At 60.8% G+C, this 17,937-nt stretch overlaps 2 protein-coding genes across 5 annotated transcripts; one reads left to right on the top strand and one right to left on the bottom strand.

The window, feature by feature from the left end:
• The first annotated feature begins 88 nt into the window (after positions 1-88).
• Positions 89-8,263, top strand: GAS2L2 (growth arrest specific 2 like 2). The gene is made up of 6 exons (XM_079324679.1): positions 89-1,952; positions 2,538-2,776; positions 2,984-3,091; positions 3,596-3,692; positions 4,025-4,283; positions 4,450-8,263. Exons 1-6 carry the CDS (start codon positions 1,547-1,549, stop codon positions 5,699-5,701), a joined length of 2,361 nt encoding a protein of 786 aa, XP_079180805.1. The 5' UTR covers positions 89-1,546; the 3' UTR covers positions 5,702-8,263.
• A 142-nt stretch (positions 8,264-8,405) lies between these two features.
• Positions 8,406-17,344, bottom strand: RASL10B (RAS like family 10 member B). Of its 4 annotated transcripts, none has more exons than XM_079325050.1 (4): positions 17,103-17,344; positions 12,006-12,338; positions 9,593-9,637; positions 8,406-9,244 (listed from the first exon to the last, which is right to left on the bottom strand). In XM_079325050.1, the coding sequence occupies exons 2-4, from the start codon at positions 12,219-12,221 to the stop codon at positions 8,765-8,767; spliced, it is 741 nt and encodes a 246-aa protein (XP_079181176.1). In that variant the 5' UTR covers positions 12,222-12,338; positions 17,103-17,344; the 3' UTR covers positions 8,406-8,764. The 4 variants fall into 4 exon arrangements, with proteins under 4 accessions (XP_079181176.1, XP_079181174.1, XP_079181175.1 ...); XM_079325048.1 differs by lacking the exon at positions 17,103-17,344 and adding an exon at positions 15,113-15,603; XM_079325049.1 differs by lacking the exon at positions 17,103-17,344 and adding an exon at positions 14,260-14,745.
• Positions 17,345-17,937: the final 593 nt, after the last annotated feature.

The following is a 17,937-nucleotide window of genomic DNA, read 5'->3' as shown; positions in this document are numbered from 1 at the left end:
AATCAAATCTCCAGTTTCCTGACAGGGTTGTGTTTAAGATGCCTGTGGGTGTTTGGGGTTGGAGTAGAGATTGCTGAATTTGGCCTCAGCTTTCATGCTCCAAGGATCAAAGAGAGGAGATGGATCCCACAGAAAACTCACTGATGGTGATGAAAACATGGAAATTCTCTTTCCTTCTTCCTTTCCAAATTACTGAGGGTTTTTCCATGCTTTGGGATGTGTTAATAGGTTTTTTCCCCAGGCTGAATTAATTAATTATCCCTTTCCTGCCCCCTTAGGAGAAAGCCAGGCATCCCATCTGATGTGTGACTGGAGGCTGAGGATGGGACTACCTCAAATCCTCTCCCCTTTTTGGGTTTTCCACCTCTTCCCTGCCATGTGTTTCCTGGGGCTGTGTCCTGTGGGATGCCCTGGGGCCCTGTGATGCTGCAGGGCTGGGGCTGAGCTCAGCAGTGCTGAGGGGTCACTCTACAGTGTCACCTGTACCCCATCAGTTTGGGGAGGGGTCTGGGGGAGGTGAACTCACATTCTGAGCCTTTCAATCCCCCCAGTGGTTGCCCTGGATGGAAATCCAGCTTCTCAAGGGTTCATTTCCCCTGCTGGGCTCCCTGGCTGGGCACAGCAGGCACAGACTCCTCCTGCCTGCCACACATTCCCAGACAGAATAGCTGGGATTCTTGCATTCCCTCCCCCAAAATGACCCCAGCTGGACAGTGACCTGCAGTGACATCAGCAGCTGGCTCCAGGGAGAGGATGGGTCCCCAGGAGCCCCACAAAGCCCAGGAGAGCTCTGGTTTAGTCCCAAGGCAGTAACATTCCCCTGGCAGATTTGTTTTTTGCAGAAGTACCTGGGTGCTGTGGGAGCTCTGCAAGGCCTGGATCAGGGAGGGACTATCCCACATTCCCAGAGGTGCCCACTCATGTGCAGTTATTTCCTTAAAGCCCCAACTCCCAGAGTCACTCCATCCCTACAGGAGCTTGGCTTTTGCCAAAGACCCTGCTGTGGTGGGCAATGAGGGAAGGGAGCATAGAGCAGAGAAAACCCAAAGGTGGGTGTGAAAATAAACCCTTCTCATCTTGAGGTTGCCCTAAAGATGCACCTTGTGGCCCTCAGGTCACCTCACCCCTGGTGGAGGTGGGTGTAGGGGTTTTGGGAAGGAGGAAACTCCCCTTGTGTGGTTGGGAGCAAGCTGGGTGCTAATGAGCTGCTCTCTAACTCCTTCCTGCCCTTTGGAGGAAATCTAGCCCTGGCATGGCTGGGAAGGAGCTGGGCTGTGACAGAGGAGCAGGTGCTGAAGGGTTAACAGGGAGTGTTTGCAGCCAGGCCCTTGTCACCAAGGAGAAGGGATCAGCTCTTGGGAAGGAAACAAAACACCCACTGCCCAGGAGGGTGATTTCCTCTCCCCAGCAGCATTACAGCCCTGGGACCCCAGAAGGGCTCTGGACACCAGGACAGTGTCACCACCCCGTGTGGCAGGGAGCAAGTGGCACCAGGTGAGTGTGGCTGCTGGGGAGGAGGGCTGGGACAGGGCTGGGGCAGCTCCTCATGTCCCCATCATCCTTTCCCCTCAGCTCCTGCCAGTCCCATGGCAGAATGTGGGGCGCAGCGGGCACGGGGGCGCGGAGCATCCGTCCCTACCAGTCCAGCCAGCAGTACCTGTACGCCATGAAGGAGGACCTGGCAGAGTGGCTGAAGGAGCTCTATGACCTTGACATCGAGGTGGACACCTTCTTGGAGGTGCTGGAGACAGGGGCTGTGCTCTGCTGCCACGCCAACCACGTCACCCAGGTGGCCGAGGAGTTCAGCCGTGCCTGCCCTGAGGTGGCCCAGCGCCTCCACCTGCCCACCAGCAGTGTCACCTGCAACCTCACAGCACAGCCAGGCACCTTCCAGGCCAGGGACAACGTCTCCAACTTCATCCAGTGGTGCAGGAAGGAAATGGATATCAAAGGTAGGATGCCAGGCTCCAGCTGTCCCATGTGCCCATGTTCAAGTCCCCTCCAGTCACTCCACGTGTCCCCCAAACCCAGTGCCACCCTGGCATGGAACAGCCCCATGTGCATGTGTCCCTGAGCTGACATTCCTTGTACAAGGTCCTCCAGGCTTGGCAGGAGCTTTGCAGGGTGCTGGCACATGGCTGGAGTGTTTGCTTGGGTGCAAATGTGCACAGGAGGAATGGAAAAGGAAAGGGTGGATGGCACAGTGTGTCCCTGCCAGGCACAGCACAATCCCAGCCGTAAGGACAGCAGGAGAAGTCCTGGCTCTGAGCAAAGCATCTGTCACCCTGTCCTACTACCATGGATGCCCAGGAAGGGGAATGGCACAGAGCAAGATGTCCTCAGGCTCAGACACTGAGTTTTGTGGCTTTGGGATGCCATGGAACAGCTGTAGATGCCCAAAAGGAAAGGCTCTTCCCCCTTTGTCATTTATCCCAACTCTTGCTGAACCCAGCCATGTTCCTGGTGGGATGGCTCCCATGCCCTTGTCCCCATCCCCACGTGCCAGCCCTGGCTCAGCCCAGCCCTGCCCTGCCCAGACGTCCTGATGTTCGAGACAGAGGACCTGGTGCTGAGGAAGAACGAGAAGAACTTTGTGCTGTGCCTGCTGGAGCTGGCTCGCCACGCCTCGCGCTTCGGCATGCGCCCCCCCACCCTGGTGCAGATGGAGGAGGAGATCGAGGAGGAGATCAGGCAGGAGCTGGAGCTGCCTCCCATGGACACCGCCCTGCCCCGGGCCCCCAGGGCACCACGGGGCCTCAACAACCTCGACCAGATGGTACAGAGGGCATGGGTGGCGTGGGGATGGGCAGGGAGATGGATGGGGATGGAGATGATGGAGATGGAGATGGAGATGGAGATGGAGATGGAGATGGAGATGGAGATGGAGATGGAGATGGAGATGGAGATGGATGGAAATGGATGGGAGAAGGCCCCAGGAACTTTCCCAGCAGCCCTGGTGAGGGCCCATCCCTGCTGCCCACAGGTCCAGCACCTGGTGAGCCGCTGTACCTGCCCTGTCCAGTTCCCCATGGTCAAGATCTCAGAAGGGAAATACCGTGTGGGGGACTCTGACACCCTCATCTTTGTCCGGGTGAGTCTGCTTCACCCTGTGCTTTGGGGGGAAAAGCATCAGGAGCTCTGCTCTGCTGCCATGACCCCTTTTCCAGAATCCCCCAAAATGGGCCTGTGGGGGAGCTGTGACCAGTGTTCCCAAAGCAGGGCAGTAGGGAAGCTCAGCCCTGTGATAGATGTTGGTATGGATTTAACCATCCATGTGGGTGGGACAAAACCCAACATCCCACAGAGCCAAAGCCTGGTCTCACCCAGTATTGGGTGCACTGGGATCCTCTGAATACATCCCTAAGCCTGGCCAAGGAACCCAGCACCTACTGGAGTACAGGGATTTTCCAAAAGGATTCCCACCCTCCTCGTGGTGACAAAACAAACCTGTCGGGATGGCCGCGGGAGCTGAGCCAGGGACGCAGCCGTCCTTTGGGACACCTGGTGGCACTTGGGGCCAGCCCACGGCTCTCGAGCCGGGCCGAGCCTGTCACCCCAGGCTGCGGGTGTCCCACGGCACGGACATTCCCTGCAGATCCTGCGGGAACACGTCATGGTGCGGGTCGGGGGCGGCTGGGACACGCTGGAGCACTACCTGGACAAGCACGACCCGTGTCGCTGCACCTCGCTCTGTGAGTCCCCGCGCCCCCAAACCCCGCGGCTGGCTGGGGACTGGGGGGTCTCTGGTTGGTCTCGATGCGTTTCGGGGACTTACACAGAAGCAGGAGGCTTTGGTACAGCCACGCCTCATTGTTTTGCCCAGGAATGTCGGGTTTTGAGGACTTTCTTTGGCTTTGGTGGCCACTAGAGGTCATGGAAGACTTTTGGATGGAGCCAGACCCCAAAAACCACTTTGCGGGGAGCGCAGTTTTCTGCCGGCACCCTCGGGCGATGGCTGGGTGGGCTGGACCCGGGGGTGGGTGCAGGGCACAGGGATGCTGAGCCCCCCCCGTTGTCCCCACAGCTCACAAACAAGCCTGCAAAGCCCGCAGTCCGCAGCAGCAAGTGCAGCACGAGGTGCGGCTGTGCCCGGCCCCGAGAGCGGCCGCCCGCAGCCCGCACCCCGCGCTGCTGGTCAGCCGCTCCCAGAGCCCCCTGCCCCCCGTTACCTGGGAGGGCCGTGTCCCCCCCGGGCCCCGGTGCCCTGCCACCCCCTCGGGTCGCCAGCAGAGTGCCAGCCCCCACCGGGAGCCAGCGCAGCCCCGGAGGGTCCCTTCGGGCAGGTAAGTGATGCAGAGATGCTTCGAGTCCCAAACTGCCTGGCTTCAGAGCAGTTTTTCTCATATCCTTGACATTTTTCCCCCCGTCCCTTCTGGAGGTGGGCAGCTCCAGGCGGGATGGGGGGGATGCAGCAGCTCCCTGGCCCCTCTCCGCTGTCTGTCCCTGCAGGATGCGGGAGCCACCCGCTGTCCCTCTGGGGAGGCAGCTGCCACCATCACGGTCACCTGCTCGACCCAGCTCGCCCGGGCACGGGGCGAGGGGCCGGGCACCCACCCCGTCCCGCCTGAGCCTCCCGAACGGCCCGGAGGTCCCCAGGGCACCGCAAGGGACCAGCCCAGGGAAAACCACCCCTGTGGCACCGGCTCGGGGCAGGCCCGCAGCACCGAGCCCACGGACGGTACCAGCGCCTCCAAGAAGCACCCAGCAAGGAGGAAAATCATCTGTGGTGGCTGCCAGGCCACAGGAAACGAGGACACCCACCATAGTGACACCCCGAGCTCCCAGTCCCCTGAAGGTCCGTGCCCCCAATCCCCTAAAGGTCCGTGCCCCCAGTCCCCTAAAGGTCCGCGCCCCCTCCTCGCACCGGGATGCCCCGGGGGACTCACAGAGCCTGAAAAGCCCACGGGAAGGGAGACAGGGAACTCTTGGCCGGGGCCCACAGCCCTCACCCCGAAATTCCTCCAGCCAACCCCCGAAACTGGACAGCGGCGTTAAACCCCCCATCAAAGCCAGCCTGTCCCGACCCCCCACCCCTCTGGGCCGCTCTGCAGAGGGGTGCAAGGGCTGTGCCGCTGGGGACAGTCCCCAGGGGACACGGCAGTGCCACCCAGCCCCGAACCCAAGGGCTGGCCGTGCTGAAGGACCTCGGGCGCCAGAGGATGGAGCCGGGGGAGCCTGTGGTCCTGGCAATGGGGCCGGGGGGCTCCGGGGGTGCTGTGGGAACGCGCAGCCCCCCGGCTATGACAGGGTGGTGGAGGAGCTCTCCCGGGGGCCGCAGCCCCTGCGCCCCGTGGGGATGCGGAGCCAGCTCCCCAAAACACCCGCAGCAGCTGCCCCGCAGCTCCCGGCCCCGGGGGAGGCAGAGCGGCCGGGACTGGGGGGCCAGACCCCGCGGGGACCCCGGGCCAGCACCGCCGCCAAGCCCCGGCGCTGCCTGAAGAAGCCCGAGCGTGTCCCTTCCATCTACAAGCTGAAGCTGCGGCCCAAGGTGCGGCCCCGGCGGGACCACAGGCCGGGCAAGCGCCCCTCTCGCATCCCCACCCCGCTGGGGCATCGCCCCCCGGCCCGCCGGGGCCAGCACCGACCCCCGGCGCCCCCCCGAGCCCCCCAGACCGGCAGCACACGCCCCACGGCCGAGCCCGCCCTGGGGGACAGCGGCACCTGGCTGACCGACGATGATGAGGAGGAGTCGTGGGTCTGAGCCCACCCCGAGGGTCGGCGGGGACTGACGGACAGATGGACGGACAGACAGACCACTCCCTCCGAAGGTGGGAGCGATGCTGAGGCTGAGGCTGGAGCTGCAGTGCCCGAGAATTCCCAGACAGCCCGGGGGGTTCCACCTCACTTTTCACTTTCACTGCACCCCCTCCTTCCCAATGGATTTTTTCTGTGCTGGTAATCCCACTAAGGAGGCACTTTTATACTGGTTTGGGTGGGAAAACCCAATGCCAAACTGAGGGAATGGGATGCTTTCTGCAGGAGGAGAGGTTTAGCCCCCCCTGAAGCACCCTTGACATCCATAAAAACCATCTTGTACCTCAATGCTCCCCGTTCTGCACCATGGGACCAGCGAGCCTCGTGTCTGACAGCTCCAAGAGCCTTCATGAGTGCCTGGGTCACAGGAGGGGACCCTTGCTGACCCCCCTGGTGGCTGTGGTCCCTTCTGGGGTGATGGATGTCACTGAGGGTCACAGCAGGCACTGCTGCACCCTGAGCCTGCAGCCACAGACCCAGCAATGCTGTTTGTGCAATAGAGATGAAACAAAGCTCTTCTATTTCCACATCTTTTCTGTGTGGGTGGGGAGAGAGGATAATCCTGATGTGGGCACAGCAAACCCCCTTTGAGAACACCACAATGCCCAGGAGAGCCCTATTTTCCATGAGAAGATGAAGTCAGCCCCACTTGTCTGCAGAGGAGCAGCAAATGTGAGCACTGGGATTCCTGGAATGCAAAACCTACTGGCAAAAACACTCCTGAGGCTGGTACAGAGCAAGGGGGACAGACCTGATTTTTAATTCAATTTCAAAGAAGGAGGTGCAGGGCATCACAGGCGGTGTAGACACCTCGAGAATCTCCAACAAGGAGTCCAGGGGGGGAAGGAAAGCCAAGTCCAGGCAATTGGGATGCTCAGTGGGGCAGGAGGAGGAGGAGAGGGAGAGGGAAAAATCCTTGGTGGGGCCGAACCGAACCCAGGCATCACCTCCAGGAGCACAGGGACAGAACCTGGCACTGCCCTGGGGACATCCCAGCCTGTGCCAGGCCCAGGCTGCTCTCAGCAGCACCAGGGTGGTGTTGGGTGAGTGGTAAATCTGTAGTAAGGTGTGAGTGGGACGCTTGTGTGCTCCAATCCCTGTGCCTGGACACCTCAAATCTTCCTGCCTGGGGTTCCTTGGCTGCACCCAGGCTGCCACCACCACCCCCCACCCCTTCCTGGGCTCTTGGGAAAGTAGCTCTTGGTAGCTCTCATTTTCCTGGGAGCTGGGAAATGCTGTCGAAGCAGTGAGAGTTGTTATTAATACTAATATAACTTCCTCTGTCTATAAAGTACAATAGAATATAACAATTATATTTATAACCTTTTTTTTTTTTCTTCAAAATACTAAATAGATGCTATAAAAACCTGTAACTAATTGTGCTATAAACTGCAGGCTACAGGGTTATAACAAACAATGTATTGGCTTAGTCGTTGATATGTGTAGGTCAGAGCACTTCATAAATGCTTTATTATTAGCATTTACCAAGGAATTTCCTTCTCAGACAACTTGGAGGCATAAAGCTCTAGCCAGAGATCAATAAGTGGACTTACATGTGTTAATAAATCCTGACAGGATGAGCTTGGATGGGGGAGCCAGGTTTGCCATGAAGGCAGGGGAGGGTGACAAATGCCACTGTCCTTCCTGGCTTAGATGGACCCCTGTCCCCCCATTGCCTTTCTTAATTTTTTCCTTTTTTTTTTTTTGTTTTAATTTTGGAGTAAGGGGTTAGATTCCCTAAGCGGGGAGAGAGGAGCAGGATGAACTCCCAGCCCTGGCACAGGGATGGGGCAGTGAGAGGCACTGGGGCTCAGCTGGAGCTGCTTTAATGGGAAGCATTTCCAGGAGCACAGAGGAGCTGCTGGGCCATGGACACCTGGCTGTGGTGGGTGCCCTGTTTGCTGCCCAGAGCAGAGCTGAGCCCCTCCAGCTCCTTGCTACAGCAGGAATCACCGAGATGGATTGGCTGGAGGGTGGATTAGACACAGATCCTGCCTCAGGAGGTGAGGATGGTGTTTCCCTGTGTCTCACAGGGACCAGCCATGGAGAAACCACGACCCCCTTGGCCTCTTGCTCGCCTTTCACCACCCCATCACCATTTCCCAACAGGGGCTGCCCTTTGCCAACCCTCCCTGCAGGGCAGGGTGCAGGCGAGCTGCAACTCTGCTGCAAACATAAACCAGAAGATTAAAAAATAACAATAACTTAAAAATAGGGGGCGGCTCACTTTCCTATTAGGGATATGCAGAGAGAAAAGAAACCCCAAGAATGCAACTGGAAGTGCTGCTCCAGCTCCCTGCTGCTGCCACGGCCGCGTCTCACCGGGATGGAGGTGACATCCCTGGGGGAAACCCCGGCAGGGTGGGACCTGCTGACGCTGCCGGTGGCTGCGGTGACACAAGGGCTGTCACCTGCCCGGGACACCCCGGGGACTGGGTGGAGCCGTGCTGGTCACCTGCTGAGCCCAGGACGAGAGGTAGCAGAGGGGTGACCTTCCCGGCAAGGAGCGTTCCCAGATATTTGGTGTTGACAGGCTGGGGGGAGGAGGAGCCTTCCGGGCTGTGCTGGGGCACAGGGGAGCTCAGAGCCCTGGGAAGGCAGAACGGAGCTCCTGGGGTTGTCAGCAGCAGGATTGGGACTTAGTTTTCCCCCCCCCTTTCTTGCTTTCATCCAGAAATTCCACCTGGAAATCTGACCCGACCAAGCCAAAACACAGCTCATGTAACCTGGCAGCTCTGCCCTCCACAGGGAGAAATCCCGGCTCCACAAAGGGGAAAAGCAGGACTCCTGTTCCCCTGTGTCCCAGAGACAGAACCACCCCCAGAACAGCGGGATACAGGTGTGGATAATTCCCTTCCAGGAGCAGGTGATGCCAGGGCAAGGATGAACCATCAGCCAAAATCTGGGCATCCTCTGAGGCACCTCCTCCATCCTCCAGTGCTCTGCACACCCCCTTGGGATGGCTTTGGCCTCAAGCACTGGAGGCTTGGACAGAGCTCAGGGACCTCCCTCACCCCTCACCATCCCCAGGCAGCATCACCCTGCCCGAGGCGCCCCGTCCCCAAATGTCACCGCAGGGAAGAGCCCCCGGGGTGCCTCCAGAGCAGCTCCCAGCGCCCGGGGAGCGGCAGGGGGGTCCCTGGGGGCAGAAAGGGGGGTCCCTGGGGGCAGAAAGGGGGGTCCCTGGGGGCAGAAAGGGGGGTCCCTGCGGCAGGGGGCTCACATGATGGTGCAGCGGTTCCTGCGCAGGGCGCCCTGGAAGCGGATGGTGGTGTGGACGTGCTTGCAGCGGGCGCAGCCCACGCTCTTGAGGAGCTCGCTGAAGAGCAGCAGGATGTGCCAGTTGTACTTGGCCGAGCACTCGATGTAGCCGCACTTCCACGTCTTCTTCACCAGGTTGGAGACGTTCCAGCGCGGGATCACCCGGCCCCGCTGCAGGTCCCGCTTGTTGCCCACGATGATGATGGGCGTCTCCGAGGTGCCGATGACCCTGGGGAGGGCGGGCGGTGAGGGGGGATGGAAGGGGACGGGGCACGGTGTGACAGCCCAGAGGTGCACGGAGCTCAGCCCATCCCAAACGGGCTCTTGCCTGTGGCTTGCCAACGCAGCGTGCCTTGTCCCTTTGTCCCCTTGTCCCTTTCCGTGGCCATCTCCAGCTGCTCACCCCGGGCTCACCCACAGGGGATACCTGCCTCTTCTCTTGGTTTTTGGGCTCCCACCCCTGTGCAAAGGCGCTTTGTGCCAGCATCTCATCTCTGATGCCAAGATCTCCCCCTTGATGCCTGGACCCACGGGGCTCTACCAGCGTGGGGATGCACCACCCAAGAGCCATCCCTACCTTGTTTCCAGGATCTGCTGGCGGATGGTTTTGATGTACTCGAAGCTGTCAAAGCAACAGATGTCATAGACCAGGATGTAGGCATGGACGCTCCGGAGCCCCCTGCAACACACGTCCGCCCACTCCTGCAAGGTGCAGAGAGGGGTCAATCCTGGCTCAGCCCTTCTGCTGGGCCTGGGGGATGCCCTGCCCTGCCCTGTTCTGGGGATGGGCACCCCAAGGAGGCTGCTGTGGCTGCAGGAAGCAGGAGGGCTGCACATTCCCCAGTCCTCACCTCTGCTCTGCGCTGACCCAGCTGTGTCTGCCCCCACAGCTCTGGGGGGATCCCTTATCTCCCTTGTTAATCCAGGGGAGAACTAGCAGGATTTGTCAGCCTAAATTCCACTCCTGAGTGAGAATTGCAGCCTAATTACAGCACAGAGTGGGGCTGAATGCAGCCCCCTGTGTGTAAAAGCTTCATCCTCCAGAGCTGCTGTGTTAATTAGTGATGCATCCTGGTTTTGGGGGCAGGGCAGGTGAGGAGGATGCTGAGCCCCATCTGAGGTCTGAGGGTGATGCACCAGCAGCTCTGTGGGTCAGAGGGGGAAGGTGACAGCAGGTCTGTCTGGAGGGGACATGGGGACAGAAGAGTAGCAGAGGCTGCTCAGAAACAGAGTCTGTGAGAGCAAGATATGGATCCAGGTCAGAGGCAGGCAGGAGTGGCCTCTCCACAGCTAAAATCTGGAGCTGTAAGAAATTCATGCTTGGGTTTATGGGAACAACAGATTTTTTTTTTTCCCATGCTATAAGAGTGAAAATCTGTCTCACTTCAGGCATTTTCCCATCCCAGGAACTGCAGCCCCTGCAGGCAGCACTGCAAAACCCTCCTGAGTGCCTCTGGGAAGGAGAAAGATTCTCCAGGGAAGAAAGGCATTACTTCTCCCTGAGCAAACCCCTTCAGAACCATGAATCAGCCCTCCCTGAGTTTATGATCAGAATGGGATGGGGAAGGGCAGTTTGGGGGTGTGGGGTGGTCTCGGTGACAGAAGGCAGTGCAGGAAGGAGCTGGGGGGGAGCAAAGTGACACAGCCCCTCCCTGTCCTCCAAGGGGAGATGCTGGGGAGATCCTCAGGCTCAGAGACACTGGAGGATGGAGCAGCAGCCTCTGGGTTGCTCTGAGTCCTGACACATCTGGGAGACAGCAAACTGCAGCTGTTTCACGTGCTGGGGCAGCTTGCTCGGGCGCTGATGTCAGGATGGTTTTCCTCTGGCAGGGCAGGTTTCCCGGGGTGCCTGAGCTGGAGAAGTGTTGCACTGCAGGAGCAGGATGTCACAGAGCCACTGGCTCCTGCTCCTCTTTCAGGACAGCACTGCAGGGATGCTTGTTCTGGCACGGAGCTGAGTCCAGCGATGTTCCCAGCAGGCAGAGCTGTATCTCTCACCATGGCCCCCTCCTTTCCCCTGAAGCCATCCCTCTGATCACCCTCTCTTCCCTGGAAACCTCCATCTGCTCCCACCGGCCGCCTCCTCGGGAGTGCAGCAAGGCAGGGAGTTAATGGAGTGTGTGAGCATCGGCTGCCGTGTCAATAAATTACCCTTTGCTATTTTGGGCTGTTTCTCATGCTGACCTTTCATTCTCTGCACTCACTCATTAATTTTTAAACCTTCTCCTCACCCCTGGAGTGCTCAATTCACCTCCTGCCTGATGGTACAGAGGCCCTTGGAGCCCTGCATGGCTCCTGTGACCCCATCCCTGCTGGGGACAGGGACACTGTAACAAATTGAGGTGGCACTGATCTCCAGCGTGGCTGCAGCCACAGCTGGGAACCTCCAGCTCCTTTCCCCACAGTGGTGACACAACTTGTGCCCCTGGGACTGGAGCTATGGCATGAGTTAAAAATCCCCTTTTCCCCCATGAACTCCACCCAGAAGTTGTTGGCACTGGCGGCAGCATTTTCCAACTCCACACTGAATTTTGGGGATGCTTTGGAAGCACTTGAGGGGGTAGAGGAGGAGCTGGTGGGTTCAGAGCTCCAGGAACAAGCCCAGGCAATGCTGGAGGGGGTGATGGCCACTCCCAGGAGGGGACAAGCTCTGCCTGGCTTGGGCAGTGGGTGCATCAGGCTCTCCAGGATCCCCTGGTTTTCATTCAAATGCTCTGCTCTTGGCTCTGACAGTGACAGAACTGGATCCCAAGCTGGATGTGGGCAATGCCAGAGCCACACTCCCTTCAGTGGGAAGCCATCTCCCTCGTGCTTGCTGTCACCAAACTTTAAAACACACTTCCTCCCAAACCTGCTCAGCCAGCACCCATGAGGACACAATCCACACAGCAACCAAACCCTAGCGTGGAGGGCGAATCATCCCCCAAAAAGCAGAACAGCAGAACCCCACAGAGGTCAGGCAGACCCCCAGGGTGGGGGTGCCCCCCTACCTGCAGGGTGTTGACAGGGAAGGCGGTGATGGGGGGAAAGTCCATGATCTGCAGGTCGTGCACGTGGCCGTTCATGACCACGGCGGGCAGGTAGACGCGGCGGGCCGTGGTGGGCACGCACACCTCGCTGAACTCGTTGTACAGGAACTGCCGGACTATGGCGCTCTTGCCCACGCCCTGCGCTCCCAGCACGGCGATCTTGAAGGTTGCCACCATCCCGCCTGGCGCCGGCCGCTGCCCTGGTGCTGCCCCCGCGGTGCCGAGGCTGCATATTCCCGAGCAGGGGGCCTCAGCCCCATTCAGGATGCATTTCCCCTCCGGGGCTCCCCGTCACTGCAAGGCCAAGGAGAAACTGGTCAGGTCTGGGGGACACCCTGAGTCACACCGGTGTTGCTCCAGGGGATGTTTTTTCAAGCAGGAGCTGTCTTTGAGGAGCATTGCAGGACCTCAGGGTTCCCCTTGGAGCCTCCCACCCCAGCATTTGGGTGAACTTTATTCCAGGAAGGTTCTCACAGACGCATTCAGCCCTTTCAGCACCAGAACAAGGGAAGGGTCTGTCTGCGGCTCTGGGTTTGCTCAGCCCGGCAGCAGCAGGGTCCCAGGCTGTGCTGGGAACTCAACCCACGGCCACTGTCACCAGCTGCTCCTTCCCGGTGCTGCCCCAAGCAGGGGAATCCATCTTCCCTGCGCTTGGACAGCCGGAATTGCTTTTGCCGGGCGGGGGGAGATCGCTCTGCGCCTGCGAGCGACAGCTTGAACGGTTTCAGGCTCTGAGCGCTTGGGCAATTAACTTGATGGGGACTCATTTGTGAGCCAGCTGACAGGGTGAGCCCAGAGCCACCACAAATGCTGAGGAGCCCCGGGCAGGGCCCACGTGTGGGGGGACACGAGGGAATAACCCACACACAGGGATGTGGGAGCTGAGTCTGGGGAGTCCAAACAGCGGAACTGGAACTGGGTGCCATCACATCCCAGGAGCTGTGGTGGGGACGGCAAGGGCCAGGGCATGGGTCCCATTTTCACTCGCTCTCATCTCTAAGAAGCAGCTTGTGCTTTATCCCAAAGTGTGCATGCTTTGACCAGTTTCTGATGCTCTGGTCCATTTTCCCTAAAATCCATCCCCGAAGTGCAGGGCAGCAGCTGGAAGTGTCAGGTTCAAACACACTGATGGAGATTATTTACCCCAGGGAGAGCCTGGGCACAAAGGCTCCCGCTGCTGGGTGCTGGAGTGGCCAAGCCCCCCGGGATCCCTTCAGCTGGGCCGTGGCTCACACCATCCTCACTCCCTCATGCCAGGACAGGGGATCTGTCCCCCGTGCTGCTGGCACTGTCCCCCGGGGTGCTGGCTGTCCCCAGCCCCAGCAGCGGGAATGTTTCTGTGGCAGACGCAGGGAAATGGGGGGTGCAGGAGCCCACAGGCCCGACCCTGCCAGCAGACACCACTTTCACTGCAGGTCCCGGGGGGCCACTCTGCTGCAGGGACAGCCCCGTCCCCACAAACCCTTCCTCCTCACAGCAGCGTCCCCAGCTCCTCTGCGGGGCCGGAGGCTGATGGAGCGACACAACTGGAAACCCAGTGCCCGCAGGGCTGCTGGAACTGGGGCACGGGCTGAGCCAGAACCCCACCGCTCCCTGTGCTGGCACGCGGGGACCATGCACCCCAAAAACATCAGAGCCCGACCGATGGGCCCCGGCCCTACAAACAGCTGCTGTGGGAAACTGAGGCGCAGCGGGGGGACCCTTCGGGGCACCCCAGGGTGGGGTGGTGGAGCAGGGACCAGCCGCGGGTGCTCGGGCTCTCAGCTCCAGGCCGGGCTCCGCGGCTGCAGGGCCGGGCAGGGGCTCGCAGGGGGCTCCCGGGAAAGGGGCTCCGGCCCCCGCCGCGACCTTGGCCATCCTGCCACGCCTGGGGCACTGGAAGGAGCAACCCCTGAGCCCCGCAGGGCGGGGGCGGCGGCAGCATCCCACATCCCGCACCGCACATCCCGCACCCCCGCATCCAGACCCTCCCGGGGATGCTCCGGCCGCGCTGGGCAGCGCAGCCCCGCCGGGGTTGCTGGAGGTGATCGGGGGATGCCGAACGAGGGGAGACGACACCGCAGCCGCCGCGCCGGCGGGCGGAGGGGAGCGGGAGCACCGACGCTCAACTTTCGCTGGGGGCCGACCCCCTTGTCCCTCCATCGCAGCCACCCCCGGCCCTGCCCAGCCGTAACTTTGCCCCCCCGTCCTGCCCTTCCCCGCGGACCCCCCGTACCTGGCAGCGGCGACCCGGGCCGGCGGCGCCCCGGCGGGCGGCGGAGCCATGCGGCGAGCCCGGAGCGGGGCGGGCGGCCCCGCTGCAGAGCCCCGGCCCGGCCCGGCCCCCGCCCGGCGCGGCCACACCGGGGGGCGGCGGCGGGGAGCGCGGAGCCCGGCCGGGGCACGGCGGGCAGGGAGGGAGGCAGCGCCCGCTGGGATGGTGGCGGGGATGCCCGGGCGGGAGGCGGGCAGCGCCTGGGGAGGGATGGAGGGAGGGAGGGATGGAGGGAGGGAGGCAGGCAGAGCTCCGGCAGGGATGCAGGCAGCGCCCGGCGAGGGAAGGAGGCTCTGGACAGGCGGGGATGCAGAGGATGCCCGGGGAAGGATGCGGGCAGTGCCCGCGAGGGAAGGAGGCGGCAGCGGGGAAAGGAGCCAGCGAATGCCCAGAGCGAGCCGCAGGAATCCAGCAGAGACACCGGCTTCTCCTGGGTCTCTGGGGAGGCGCCGATGGGAAAAGACCCTCCCATGTCCCCCCTGCAGTGTGCTGGGTGCAGCGCCGTCACCCCTTCCCTCCCCGGCGCCCAGCGGCTCTGCGCTCTCATGCCCAGCCCGGAGCAGTCCCACGGGCCGGACTCCTCCGGGGGAGATGGGCAGGACCCTTCCCGGGGAGTCTTTCCCTCCTCCGACCCTGCTGCTCGCCGTGCTCTCGGGCACATCATCTCCCCTCCTCCCGTGCCCGCGGGCAGGGCTGGGGGGCTCTCTGTGCCCGGGGGGCACCCTGAACCCGGGCTGACTGCAGGCCACCAAAGAGGGACATTTCTGTTGCAGTGTCCGCATTTTTTCTGGGTCACCCCGCACGGAGCATTTACCTGTGCGCTGGACAGAGGGAAGATGCTGGCTGCACCTCCAGAAACATGGTCCAGACCCTCGGAACACGCTGCTGATGGACTCCCTGCACCCCTCTGCTCCTCGAAACAGAGCCCAAAGCCCAGCCCGGCTCCCTGTGACACCAGCGAGCACCGAGGTGTCTGCACAGGTCTGGCTGCGATCACACGGGCTTGGCTGAGCCCGAGCACTGGCGGCAGCTCGGCCGGGCTCCCCCCAGCCTCGTCAGCACCTTTGGCTGCGAAAAAACATCATCTCCGGGGGCTCCTCTCCAGGGTGAGGAGGGGGTGCAAGTGGAAACACAATGCCACGTCCCTCCTGCGGGACAGGGAGACGGCTGGGGGGCACAAGGGCAGCTGGCAAAACCTGGTACAACCTTTGTGCCAGCCTGGCATCAGCGCCAGCAGAGGGGCTCACAGCCCCTTCGCCGTGTCCCACGTTACCCCCGGGCTGGCAGCGATCTGGGCGATCTTTCCCCGCATTTTCCCGATGCTTTCCCCGCAGATGCTCGCAGCACGGGGATATTTATGTGTCCCTGGGGTTATCACCAGCCCGGGATGCTGCTCCCCTTCCCCGCGTCGCCATAAAGCAGCGCCGAGCTCTGGAATGTTTCTGGGAGCGCGCAGGGATCGGGCTGCACATGAACTCTCCTGCACAATTCAGGCTCCAGCCTCGCGGCTATTTTTAGCAGCTCCCTCCGAGATGCTCTTCAGTTGCAGTTTTATGTGTGAAATTTAATATACGAGGAGCGGGGGGAGGGGAGTGGGGCTGGATGCCGGCACGTCCCTGCTGGCTGGGAGGTTTATCCCAGTCTCAGCGACACGAGCCCAAGGCAAACCTAAAATCATCCATCCAAGAGCTCCTGATGTGCAGGTGGCAGCAGGGGACAGGCAGAGCTGGTGGCTCGGGGAGCTGTGGTCAGCTCCTGCCTCAGCCACATCCAAAATCCTCACCTGAGCCTCTCCCCACGCCCCTTCATGGGCTCAGGGACCTGCAGTCACTGGATGGAGCAGGATGGGTGTGAGGCCAGTGGGAGCAGCAGGGATTTTGGGGAGCCCACCCAGCACAGGAGGATTTGCCAGAGCAGCAAGGAGCAGCTCAGGAGGTCCCTGTCCCTCAGGAACAGGGAAGGCTGTGGGGACCAACCCCCCCGTGGCAGTTCCCAGCTCAGGGAGCATCACCTGTGTCCCCTGAGCCCCACGGGTGACACAGCTAAAGACAATCCCAGCTCCCAGGGGGTTGGTGTGTCCCTGCTGACAGGGCACAGTGTGTCTGCAAATCCACAGCAGCAGCACAGACTGCTTCCTTCTTGAGGAGCCTCAAGAACAGGGAGGGAGGAAGAAACCTTTCCCTTTTCACTGGACATGAAGGGACAGGGCAGAGCCCTGAGCATCCCACAGCAGTTTCTGCTCCTGTTGGGCCAAATGCTGCTCAAGGCTCACCCCCAGCAGGGAATGATGATCCCATCCCAGGCACACCAGGGAGGCACAGCAAGACCAGAGACCCCAAGCCAGCCTGTTGTCATTACTTAACACCTGCACCTAACACAAAACCTTCCCCGTGTAGGGCAACACTGGTTCATATGGCAACTGCCCTCCACAGAGGGTGGAGGTTCCCAAAAACCCAGATGCTGCTAAGGCAAGGCTGGGCAGGGTGAGGGAGAAGGTTACCCTGCTCCAGAGCAACACCCCCCAATGCTGCTGCATTCTGTTGGGTTTCTGATCACTTCAAGTACTGAGTTTGGGATTGGCTCTGGGCTGGCAGAGGTTTTGCAGCCCAAACCATCTTGCTTGAGATGGGGCCACAGATGGCAAAGCCCTCTGAAAAACAACAGCACCAGTGCAAAGCAATCCAAACACATCACTGACTCCCAGGATTTTATCATTTCACTACAGGGAAAACAGGTCACACCACACACAGCCCACCTGGGACCCCAAAAGGGCTAAAGGTGTACATCCATCTTCTGCTCCTCACCTGAAACTGTCCCTGCTGCCCTTTGAGATGAGGAGAAGCAGCTGCTGGAGGACCAGGGAAACTTGCTGCCTCCTCCCCCTGCAAGCCCCAAATTTGGGGCGCCTGTGTTGCAGAAGTGGCTGGTGAAAGAAGCAGTGTGGTGAGTAAAAATCCTCCTTCCCACCAAATCCAGCCTTCAGCCCTGCTGCTCCCCTGAGCAGAGCCAGCAGCAGGGGAATGGCTCCTCTCCCCATTCCCACAGAGCCACACGCAGCCAGAGCCAGGTGGAAATGAGTTTATTGACACGGAGGGGAGGGCAGGTAAAGCCTGAAGAGCGACACCAACTGAGCACTCGAACGAGCAGGGGCGGAGGGAACACCAACAAGGAGCCCCGGCTCTGCCCCGGGGTGACACTCCCACCCCAAAAACCAGGAAGGAATTTGGCAAGAGAAGGGGGTGCTCAGCAACCCCTCCCTCCTCCCTGCCCCACACAGCATCGCACTCAGTGCCACTGGTGCTTCCTTAATTGCTCTGTTAATGATTTTTACACTACACCCGCAGGGCTTGGAGCAAATCCCTCCCAGCACACGCGGGCAGCGCTCAAGGGCTGGGCTGCTCCAGCTCTGCCCCACTTTCTTCCCCCCAGCTGGAGCACAGGGGTTCCTACACAGGGACACCACCTTCACAGGGTGGTGCAGCTCCCGGGCCCTGCTGGAGCGTCTCCCAGGAACACTGTGACCTTTTCCCAGCACTGGGTTCTTGGCTGCAGTCAGTGCCAAAGCCCTGATGAACGATCTCCCACCGTGAAACATTTATTGACTTGGAAAGTGGCATCTAAAAAGACAACAGGGGGGTG

The sequence above is a fragment of the Erithacus rubecula genome (genome assembly GCF_903797595.1).
Source record: "Erithacus rubecula genome assembly, chromosome: 22".
In the NCBI taxonomy this organism is placed as follows: Eukaryota; Metazoa; Chordata; class Aves; order Passeriformes; family Muscicapidae; genus Erithacus; species Erithacus rubecula.
Note: the sequence above shows the minus strand (reverse complement) of the source record. Positions and strands in the feature narration are given on the sequence as shown.

What these genes read in the sequence shown, in the direction of transcription:
- RASL10B (XM_079325050.1), bottom strand. Translation starts at nt 12,221, where the DNA reads ATGGTGGCAACCTTCAAGATCGCCGTGCTGGGAGCGCAGGGCGTGGGC. An exon ending in TCCCTGTCAACACCCTGCAG is followed by an intron (nt 9,638 to 12,005) that starts GTAGGGGGGCAC and finishes TTGCTTTGACAG; the next exon opens with CTTCGAGTACATCAAAACCA. An exon ending in CAGCAGATCCTGGAAACAAG is followed by an intron (nt 9,245 to 9,592) that starts GTAGGGATGGCT and finishes CGCCCTCCCCAG; the next exon opens with GGTCATCGGCACCTCGGAGA.
- GAS2L2 (XM_079324679.1), top strand. Translation starts at nt 1,547, where the DNA reads ATGTCCCCATCATCCTTTCCCCTCAGCTCCTGCCAGTCCCATGGCAGA. An exon ending in TCAACAACCTCGACCAGATG is followed by an intron (nt 2,777 to 2,983) that starts GTACAGAGGGCA and finishes TGCTGCCCACAG; the next exon opens with GTCCAGCACCTGGTGAGCCG. An exon ending in GTGTCGCTGCACCTCGCTCT is followed by an intron (nt 3,693 to 4,024) that starts GTGAGTCCCCGC and finishes TTGTCCCCACAG; the next exon opens with CTCACAAACAAGCCTGCAAA.